Source organism: Ursus maritimus, unplaced genomic scaffold, assembly GCF_017311325.1.
Source record: "Ursus maritimus isolate PB19 unplaced genomic scaffold, ASM1731132v1 scaffold_8, whole genome shotgun sequence".
Classification (NCBI taxonomy): Eukaryota; Metazoa; Chordata; class Mammalia; order Carnivora; family Ursidae; genus Ursus; species Ursus maritimus.
The window spans coordinates 43,821,387-43,832,843 of NW_024426996.1; the positions used below are offsets into that span (position 1 = coordinate 43,821,387).

The 11,457-nt window shown below is 40.8% G+C and overlaps 1 protein-coding gene across 1 annotated transcript in view; it reads left to right on the forward strand.

Moving 5' to 3' along the window:
* CNGA1 (cyclic nucleotide gated channel subunit alpha 1) overlaps window positions 1–11,218 on the forward strand; it is a 13,950-nt gene extending 2,732 nt beyond the window's left edge. The window contains exons 4-9 of the mRNA XM_008701454.2: window positions 299–361; window positions 4,927–4,968; window positions 5,058–5,168; window positions 6,911–7,018; window positions 7,793–7,899; window positions 9,397–11,218. Of these exons, the coding sequence (XP_008699676.1) occupies window positions 299–361; window positions 4,927–4,968; window positions 5,058–5,168; window positions 6,911–7,018; window positions 7,793–7,899; window positions 9,397–10,814 (1,849 nt within the window). The 3' untranslated portion in view covers window positions 10,815–11,218. The remainder of the gene's footprint in view (window positions 1–298; window positions 362–4,926; window positions 4,969–5,057; window positions 5,169–6,910; window positions 7,019–7,792; window positions 7,900–9,396) is intronic.
* Window positions 11,219–11,457: the final 239 nt, after the last annotated feature.

Genomic DNA, 11,457 nt, shown 5'->3' on the forward strand with positions numbered 1-11,457 from the left:
TTCCCTGACAGTGTAAGTCTTAGGTCTCTTGCTGGCAAGTGCGGCATCCAAGGTGGCTCCCTTGAGGTCATGGAGGATGCTAATTTCTGGTGCTAACGTTGATTAGTCGGTATTTACTAATCACTTTGGTTCACAGCACTGATATTCAGCAACTTCAGCTTCACGGAGGCTCTATGTTTTCAAAAATCGTCTAGACAGTAGTTAGTAACTAAAAATAATTTGTCCTTTAAGACTGCTTACCATGGACGTTATACAGATGGTGACTATTCTGATTTCACTGTACTTGTTCCTATTCCAGGGAGCAGTACCTGCCTGGTGCCCTTGCGCTTTTCAATGTTAACAACAGCAGCAATAAGGAGCAGTAAGTACATTTACAATAGAAAACCAAAGCTTTGCTTTTAAAGAACACCAGTGAAAAGGTAGGAATAGATCTGAAGCTGCTGTAGAGGAGATCTTTATAGGAAAACTCTAGCTAATACAACGGCAATGGTATTCTATTATTTTGTCAATTTGGTTATTTACTTTTGAAAAATGTGGCTGCCCTTATTCAAAGGAGCATGTATGTATGTATGTATGTATATGTATGTATGTATGTGTTTGAATACATATGGAAAACCATTGTCTATAGTGTAAATACAATTGCCTCTCCTTGTGGACAAAAATAAACAAACGATCAGTAATCCTTTCTATTCTAAACCAATCTGTTTTAGGTCAAGTTCCTTAGGAGACAATCTCTGAGAGGGAGGTTTGTGTGCAAAGGGTTATTGGGATGCTTTTAGGAATGATATCTAGGAGGGAGTTGGGGGAGCAGGGACTTGGCAGAGGGAGAAGTTGAACTTCAGAGGATAGAGTTGATGTGGGGAGATCTAAAGCAGGGATGGCCCTTCAGAGCTGTGTCATAGTTAGGCGGTAGGATTGGGCCTTTGCCCTCATGCACAGTCATTGGGTGAGGGCAGCCCCTAGGATGGGGGTCAAAGCTTTGAGCATGGTGGTTTTCTTCAGCCAAGGCCAGCCAAAGGAGAGGGAGTCTGTGAAGCTGTCAGCAACCAATACTCTTGGCCGGTGGGGAATGAGTGCCAGAACTCTGTGCTACGGCATCCAGACAGCACACTTTCTGCACTGTTCAGGTCCGTTTTCTTCATATAGAAAATTCACCCAATTTGGAAATACCTCCTCCAGGAGTCTTGTTCTTTTTTTCCAAGGAAGCTTATAAGAGGAAGGTTAATGCGTTAAACCTAGGCCCCTGACAGCTGCAGCTGCTCTTGAGGCTTTAACTGAAATTGCTATGCCCTCCTTTCCTCCTCATTCTAGAATCCTGTTACCTGTGGTCAGCACTTCTGATGGTCTAGATGATTTACTTGGTGGGATGAATGATACAGACTCTTATCCCTAAAGGGTTTGGGCCCCTGGTCACCGTACCTTTCTTGAGTTATAGCTGCTGTATTTGTACATTTACCACTAAAACTGGGCTCAAGAACACCAAAGACACCAGAGCAGATCACCTATGTGCCAAATATAGTGTCCCCCCGCCCCCTCCCCCCTGTATAACAGCAACACTCTCTGGTTGTGCTGAAAGAAGTCAGTTACTTTTGTCAGTATGGTGACTCCCTTTCTTGCCTATTGGTTTTTTGGCACAAGGGGCCCAAGCTGACTGGGGAGTAGTCATAGCTTAATGTTTAATGGGACGCTAACTGTGTTGCCTGGAAGATACATGATCCATCTGGAAACCTCTAGATCCACAGACCATAAAGCTGTGGGGATGAGAAGGACACACTCCCCATGTGAGTCACTCCTACTTCAACTCCTTGGTTCCCAGACCCATGCATGGTCGTTTTCTTTTCCATACAAAGTGGGTGATGGTGCACTGCTTGAAGCTGTGCTACTGGGAAGATTAACTTTACCATTATCTTTTAGGGTCACCTCTCAGTAAGGCTATAGTGTAGACACAGCCCGTTTCGACTTGCATCCCAATGTCAGGCTGATCCATGTAGGCCATGCTCCATCGACTGCTTCTGTAAGACCCCCACATATGGCCATGGTGGAGAGTTGAGGAATAGGTACCGATACAATGGATGACATGGGGGCACGGTACTGTGCCACATGCTTGATCCCAGATAAACCACTTCATCATGTGATGGATTGCTGTACAACCTTATAACTTGTTAATTCTGATGGAATCCAGCCCGTGGTCAATACTCATTTTCTGTCCCATGGTTAGTTAATCCTCGTTCAAGGCCCTATTAACACGATGCCATTGATAGAGTGGACCAGTGTGATATTCTGAGGAATGTCCAGATGATCCAGGTGCTTCTAGGCTGTGTCATGACATTGAGCAGGAGAGATAACATAGCCCTGGAAAAGACTATAAATGTGTGCTGCTTTCCATCTCATAACTATTTCTGATCCTCTTCCCTGATAGTGATAAGAAATAACACACTCAGGATGACTGACCCAGAACATTAGGTGTATGGTCTAGATTGCATGAGTGCATTGTTTTTCACATTTGCCAAGGCAGCTGCAGTTGGGGCTACTCTGTGGTTGGTTTTGCGGTAGTCTACTGCCAGCCACTAGTATCCATGTGCTTTTTGTAGGGACCAGACATTGAATTAAATGGTGGTGAGAGGGAACTACCATCCCTGCATGCATGAGGTGTTTAAAGATTACATTTTCTTTCCTGTCCAGGATGCAATGTTGTTTTCAGCTGGCAGGTGGGAGGCAGCTTGAGGGCTTTCGCTCGGCCCTTCCCATTATGGTAGCTCTTACTCTACAAGCCAAGGAACTAGTAGGGATGAGGGTTCTACCAATGACCAAATGTATACATTTCACTTTTACACTGAGGAACTGGAGAAATGACCACAGTGGGGGTCTTTAGACCCAGTGGAAGTCCCATAAGTCATAAGTCATATATTGTACAGGATTCTGTTATTACCAAGCTACCATATGCTTTCCCCCCATTTTAATGGGAGGCATGATGATGCATCAGTCCCTGGGTCTCAATATCAGCTTGGGTCTCATGCCAAATAGTCTTTAACGTATCTAGGTATTCCCTTTTTCCCCAGGGTACAGTCACCTAAGTAAATGATCACAGGTTTTCTGTGGGGAAGAGACTGGGGAAATCATTGCTGAATCCACTTGTCGTGGTCTGGCAGAGTCCTTCTTCATGGGGGCTTGGCTTTTCCTTCAGTCAGTGGTTTCATTTCTGGGAACTGACTCAGGTTTAGAAACTGTTCATCTGGGTGCATGACTTTTTATTGGGTTAAGTTGCTCTCAATCTCCTGATTATCCATTCCTGATCTGTTTTGACTGTATACGTTAAACAGTACCCTGACAAGCCAAAAGGATGTGCATCTATCTAGGAACAGAGTATTCTGTTAACCTCTTCCATAGCTCTCTGTGGGTCAAGTCCCCTGCCTACCCATGCTCACCTTAATGTTAATTACAGTTATTGGACCCATCTCTCTTCTGATGAGTAAACACTGCCGCTGATTTCTTATTCCCAGGTTCTGTCATCCATATTGCTCTCAGGGAACCAGTTCTGTATCCAGTTCAGCATCTCCCACTATCAGCCCTGGCTTCCAGAGGACAGTGCGACTGAGTTTCTCATCAATGCCAGTGTCCCTCCCACCAGCACACTCCTTATCATTTTTGTGTCCGCTGAGTCCTCTGAGGGATCGTAGTCAGTTGGTGGGCTGTCTTCCTTATTTGGAATGTCCACTTCAGCATACCACTTCTCTGAGTCTTTCTGATACCTTCCTCTACCACCCACCATGGCACTTTGTAATTTATTCCACTTAGCATGTGCCGTCACCTTTTCTGAGCTTCTGGGAGCCATCCAAGCAGTGTGTCAGCTCCATTTCCTAGGATCTGTGTTAGGGTGTTAAAACCTGTATCACAAGGGTGTGCTCTTATAGCAATCCATTCTCACTTATCCAGTTGTATGTTCTGTTCCCCTTTGTACATGACAACCTTAGGTGCCAAGCCCCACCTCCTTATCCTTTCTGTTTCCTGTTTCTCCTCAATAGCAGCATTCCACTTCTGCTGGGCTATTCATACACAGACTAAATTCATTTGTACATTCACACCTGAAAATTTTCTTCCCGTTAACATCCTCACGCTTCTTCTCAACTTTGCCAACTCTTACCTATACTTTGAGGCCCAGACCTATCTCCCTCCCTTTAACAACCTCTCTGACTACCCTCCTGGTAGAGAGATGCCAGTTCATTCACGCCTGAATAATAAACTTTCTGAAGACATCTGAGCCAACAATGGCAGCCTATTTTGAGCTTAGGTCTGCCTGATTCCGGAATCCATTCTTCAGCTGATAGAGAGAGAGCCAACTGTAGAAAGAGGCCTCTAACCACATAATCTCCACTTCAGAAGAAATTGCATGTAGAAAAAAAGTGATCTCAAATCCAATAAATGATTCTGAGAATTAGGATTTCACTGTGTGGAGCTTTTTGGCTATTCATAAAAAACTGCTGCCTTCAGGATTACCCCCCTAAAGAAGACTGATGGCCTTTTCTCGAAATTCTCAAAGCTCTTACTCAGTAATAGATATAAGTGATATCAAGAAGCTTAAATTTTAAATAATAACCTTTTTTGGACACATGGAGACTTTGAAATTGCACCCTTGAGGGCTGTTGTTTCCTAAATTTCCCTTGTTGGGTTTATGCCTTTATCCACCTACATTTCCTTCAGTTTTCCACATCACTAACCCAGGAATTTTTGCTTGTTTGTTTTATCATCTGGGTGCATGTCCATTTTTGTAGAACTCTCCATTAGAAGACCAGATTTCTGGTCCCTGAGCATGGGGGCAGGTCTCTGAACCCAAGCCTCAGAATTCTTGCTCAATAGAGAAGAAAGTAAATAAGTATGGAAGTCAGAATATAATTTGATTCTGTGACTTAGATATTATTTCTTCTTTAGAGAACCAAAGGAAAAAAAGAAAAAGAAAAAAGAAAAGAAGAGGTAAGTTAGACTTTGGCATGAGTGATCCCAGATTTTTTGGCCCATGACATTTTCATATCTTACTACTAACTAGATCTCTCACTTTTTAGCAAACCAGATGATAAAAATGAAAATAAAAAGGACTCAGAGAAGAAAAAGAAGAAAGAAAAAGAAAAAGAGAAGGAAAAAAAAGAGGAGAAAGGCAAAGATAAGAAAGAAGAGTAAGTGGCATTGAAATTAGGAACAAATGTATAATGGATTTTGGATGGTAATTCAGGGTAATTTCCTGAAAGTTTATGGTTATGAAGCCCTGTGTAAAAGATTAAATAAATTGTTAGAAAATGTGAATCAAATTTTTTTTTCTAATTTCCTTAAAATGAGCAGTGGCAGCTTTATTCTTAGTTTTCTCATCAAGAATTTTCAATGTTATGGTTAATTAGCTTCCTTGAGCTCTGGTGAAGATAAATTTACCATTGGGAGATACTTGGGTTTCAAGAAAATTGGGTGCCTAGGTCTTAACATTAATTTTTTTAATTGAAATAAAAATTTAATAATTCTATTAACATTTTTGAGTCATAAATACTGTATGGCAAATATTCCAAAAGTAAGCAAATTTCCTTGCAAAAGCCATGCTTAATTTTGAGAGCAGTACAAATGCTTATTAAAACACCAGCCATTTGAAAGATCCTTTTGTCTTAAATATTCTATTTATTTATTTGACAGAGAGAGAGAAAGAGAAAGTAAAAGCGAGCACAAGCAGGGGGAGCCGAGAGGGAGAGGGAAGTCCTGATGCAGGACTGGATCCGAATGACCTGAGCTGAAGGCAGACGCTTAACCCACTGAGCCACCCAGATGCCCCTGAATGATCCTTTTTAAACAAACATTTGAGGGTTAGAATTTCATGAGGGTAAGGCTGAGTGACATTTTCAAAGCTACCTTTTTACTTTTTTACTAAAGGGAAAATTGTTTCCTAAACTTAAATAAAACTCTTTACCAGATAATATTCACTTATTTGTGCCTGCTGGAAAGCTGTTGAGGTTTTTACAAAGGGAAAAATCCTTAATAATATGGGCTTGGGGTGCCAGGCTGGCTCAGTCAATAAAACATGTGACTTTTGATCTTGGGGTTGCAAGTTCAAACCCCATGTTGGGTGTAGAGATTACTTAAAAATAAATCTTTAAAAAAACCCAAAAAAACCTCACCACCACCACCACCAACAACAACAAAAAACCCCCCCAAACCCAATGTAGGTTGTTACTAGAAAATTTAAAAAGTTTTCCATTTGATCATATATTTCCTCCCTCCCTCCCTCTCTCTCTCCCTCCCTCTCTCTCTCCCTCCTTCTCTCTCTCCTTCCCTCTCCCCCTCCTTCCTTCCCTCATCCTTTCCTTCCTTCCCCTTCCTTCCTTCCTTCCTTCCTTCCTTCCCCCCCCCCTGCTCTCTATTGCTTCTTCATCCTTCATAGATGTTTATGAATAAGGACTTTTTATTAGATTGTGTTGTATTCTTCTTTCCATATATGTGGAAAACATAGTTCAGAGCACAGTTCCTGACTGTTTTGTTACCTGGTAGGAGGAGTGGCAACACCCTATTCTCTCCCACCCATAACCTACCAAAAGGTCTATGGAATATTCAGAGTTTAGCATGATCTGTGCCACCATTCCTTCCCAGTGGCGGATTGATAGAAACGTCTGCAGCATCACAATAAAACAAGGGCCTTTAAAGAGTCTAATGTGAGGTTTAATGTAAGACTAGTACTGTAACTATCTATCCAGTCCTCACTAAGCGGTTTCTTACGTCTATCGCACTCATGCCAAGCTAGTTTTCTCCCCGTAGAGTGAGTTCTGTTCGAGTTACTTCTGTTTCATTAATTGTGGGTGATAAACATAACCGTATTTGATATGTGAAATAAAAATGTCCTTGTTTCTTGGTAACCTCCCACTTTATTTCTAATTGCTGCTAGGGAGAAGAAAGAAGTCATGGTTATTGATCCCTCGGGAAACGTATATTACAACTGGCTCTTTTGCATCACTTTACCTGTAATGTACAACTGGACTATGGTTATTGCAAGGTATCTATATATTTTTGTGGATCTCAACCTGCTTCTTCTAGTTTCTAAGTTACCTGACTTAACAGTTCGGTCAAGGGTTCTTCGGGACAGACCTCTTATCTCCACCACAGCTTGTAAAGAGAGGTTGCGTTATTCTCAGGGTGTTTTCCTAAGATCAGCAGTAGGTGCTTTGGTTCCCAATATACCTAGAAATCCAGTACTGGGATGGGGAGTGGGAGGATATTTTTAAACTTTTGATTGCTGAACCATTTAATTAGAATTTTGGGAGAAACTTTGTTATTTTATTTATTTATGTTTTGGCCTAAAAGAAAAAAATGTGGCCGCGAGTAGAAAAAGACCAAGATCTAGGTTGTTTTAGATCAAGATGTGTTTCCCAAGTGATTTCTATAGTTCTCTGTCTTTTAGACCGTAAGCATCTCAGCCATCCAGAACTAAGCACAATTCCTTGAAGCATTTTGGGTACAGATAGTCAATAAGAGCCTGATTATCAATGTGTTTAACCCAGTGTATTTTGACATTAGCTTAGGCCATTTATTTTTATTTGATGTCTTCACAATGTAGACTAGTATAATGGAAAGCATGTTGGAATTCAGAAGCAAGAGAAAACTAAATCCACTGCTCAGACTCAGGAAAGCCATGGTTGAGTAAATGGACTGTAAGGACCCTCTTAGTCTTAGTGCATTATATCTCTTCTCACGAGACAAATCATGCAGAGAGGACGTTTACTTAAACTCGCCCCGTTTCATTTTATTTACACAAGTTTTTCTTTTACAGAGCATGTTTTGATGAACTTCAGTCTGATTACCTAGAATATTGGCTCATTTTTGACTACCTATCAGATATAATCTATCTTCTTGATATGTTTGTACGAACAAGGACAGGTAAATATGTTCGGCTTAGGATATTTTGTAATTTTGTGTTTCTATCTCTATAGTATAATTTAAATTTTGTAATTCAAGTATTCTTCAAAATAAACTCACAAAAATCTATCTTAGAGGAAAAGGCACTGTTGAAAGCAAGAGTACCATATGCCTACCCACAAACCTTGGTCACTACAACCGATTCACTTCACTAGGCAACCTTTGAATGTGGCTTGGTGGCTTTCCCCCATTAACTTGTCCTTTGGGTTAGTGCCATGTGAAAGGAATAAAGAGAACAGAAATGTTCTGCCAGCTCTGTGGTAAAAGGGTAAGTGCTACCTAACAGAGAGATACCATGAAGAGACATGGAGGAAATCACTGTGCCCAGCAGAGCTGCACTAGAAATTTTGTAACAATACACAAATCCTTAATTCAACTTTGTGGTCATGGTGAGGCATTATTGACCAGGGAGCGGGATCTGATAGCTTCCCCTTAAGTATTCTTGTTAAGTAGGTATAAGCTTATCGTTTCTACACTGCGCTCTGTGTGCAAAGGTAACCGCTGTACAGAGAATAACACTTAAGAATCATTATGTAAAATAGGGACATGCTGTAAATATCCGTGTGCTGGAGCAGTGCTCCCATTGTTCTGTCCTACTCACAGCTCTGCTAGTGGGTATAGGAAGAGGAACAAATTCTTTCCCTAGTGAAATGTATCAGAATGCTGAAATTCAAGGCCCACTGTGGCAACATAGGAGAAGGGAAGGTCCCAGATGACTAAGGAAGCCTGGGGGACAAAAAGGAGAGGAAACGAACCTCTGAAGGACACTTACTCTTCACATTGAAGGAACAAGGCAAGAATACACATGATAGGCAGTAAGGCCAGTACCCAAACTTCAAGGGAGGGGCTAGGATTCTGACAAGAGAGTGGCATGAGGCGTTAGGCACAGTGCTAGGGTGTTTAGAAAAATTTCCAAGAACACTGTTCATTAAAGGAATGGCTTTATCTGGGTAGAGATACTGGATCTAGAGAGATTTGTATATATACAACATATGTATACATTGCATATAAGCTCTCACTTTTGCACTTACAGAGTTTTATTTTTTATTTCTTAAAAAGATTTTTTTCCATAGCCATACGTTGATCAGTACTCCTATCTTATTACATTGTTAAAAGCATGTTTATTGGAAAGGAACTCCTTTAAAAAATATTTGTTTATTTATGTATTTTAGGGAGTGAGAGCAAGTGGGGGAGGGGCAGAGGGAGAGAATTTTCAAGCAGTCTCCCCGCTGAGCGCAGAGCCCGATGCGGGACTCCATGAGGGGCTCGATCTCGTGGCCCATGAGATCATGACTTGGGCCAAAACCAAGAGTAGGATACTTAACCAAGAGCCACCCATGTGCCCCTATTGGAAATCAACTCTTGTTTTGAACTCAGTGAAGTCCATTGAGGGTTATTTTAGAAAAATTCATAATGGCATAAAAATGAAAAAAAATTAAATTTTTTTTTCTATTTTAGGTTACTTAGAACAAGGACTGCTGGTGAAGGAAGAGACTAAACTCATAGAGAAATATAAATCAAACTTGCAATTTAAACTTGATTTTCTATCAGTGATACCCACTGATCTGCTGTATTTTAAGCTGGGGTGGAACTATCCAGAAATTAGATTAAACAGACTGTTAAGGATCTCTCGAATGTTTGAGTTCTTCCAGAGAACAGAAACAAGAACAAACTACCCAAACATCTTTAGGATTTCTAACCTTGTTATGTACATCGTCATCATTATCCACTGGAATGCATGTGTGTACTTCTCTATTTCCAAAGCTGTTGGATTTGGAAATGATACATGGGTGTATCCTGATGTTAATGATCCCGAATTTGGCCGTTTGGCTAGAAAATACGTATACAGCCTTTACTGGTCTACCCTGACTTTGACCACAATTGGTGAAACACCGCCTCCTGTGAGGGATTCTGAGTATGTCTTTGTGGTGGTTGATTTCTTAATTGGAGTGTTAATTTTTGCTACCATTGTTGGTAACATAGGTTCTATGATTTCCAACATGAATGCTGCCAGAGCGGAATTTCAAGCAAGAATTGACGCGATCAAGCAATATATGCATTTTCGAAATGTAAGCAAAGATATGGAAAAGAGGGTTATCAAATGGTTCGACTATCTGTGGACCAACAAAAAAACTGTTGATGAGAAAGAAGTCCTGAAGTATCTCCCTGATAAGCTGAGAGCAGAGATTGCCATCAACGTACACTTAGACACTTTAAAAAAGGTGCGTATTTTTGCAGACTGTGAAGCTGGTCTGTTGGTGGAGTTGGTCTTGAAATTGCAACCCCAAGTCTACAGTCCTGGAGATTACATTTGCAAGAAGGGGGATATTGGACGAGAGATGTACATCATCAAAGAAGGCAAACTCGCTGTGGTGGCAGATGATGGAATCACTCAGTTTGTGGTTTTGAGTGACGGCAGCTACTTTGGTGAGATCAGTATCCTTAACATTAAAGGCAGCAAAGCTGGCAATCGACGAACAGCCAATATTAGAAGTATTGGCTACTCAGATCTGTTCTGTCTCTCAAAAGATGACCTCATGGAAGCTCTAACCGAGTACCCAGATGCCAAAAGTATGCTAGAAGAGAAGGGAAAGCAAATCTTGATGAAAGATGGTCTACTGGATATAAATATTGCAAATGCTGGAGGTGATCCTAAAGATCTCGAAGAGAAGGTCACCCGAATGGAGGGGTCAGTAGACCTCTTGCAAACAAGGTTTGCTCGGATCTTGGCTGAGTATGAGTCAATGCAGCAGAAACTGAAGCAAAGACTAACCAAAGTTGAGAGATTTCTGAAACCGCTAATTGACACAGAATTTTCAGCTCTTGAAGGATCTGAAGGAGTTGAAAGTGGGCTCCTGGACTCCACACAGGACTGAAAAGCTGGTGGTTAACAAGGACGTGCCTCATGATCGTTTTGACGATGTGATTAAGCAACTCTAAACGGGAAGAAGAGGAAGATTCAGCTGGGGAATTTTTCCGTAAAGAGAATGTGCTTGGGTGTAGGGCAAGCACACTCGCTTAGGAGGTACTGTGATTAAAGGGTCATCGTCCTTAGGATTTTTCAGACGGATAATGTGCAAAGGTATAGAATGATCAACTTGTCAGTATCTATATCTTCTGGTTTTTTCATATATGCTCCTTTTATGTAATACTCTTTATAAAAGTGACCAAGTTAAGTATCCCTCACTTGCAGGCATTTCACATTATGGAGGAGCATCTGGGAATTACCGTGTACGTCATGTTCAGGATACCATTTTAAAAAGAATTAGAATGCAATAAAGTAAAATAAGTTCTAAAACTATAGTGAATATTATTTATTTGATAATTTATTAGGGAGTTTAGGATCTTTTAGAGTTTCAGGGTCATTTTAAGGGCATTAATCATCGTAGTCTGGGACTTAGGAAGGGTGGTGGAGAGAAAGTGCTCATGATAGAAGTGTGACAAATTAGACTTCGCATATTATATATAAATATGTAACATTAAAGGTAAAAAAATAAGAATCTTTTATAATATATTTTT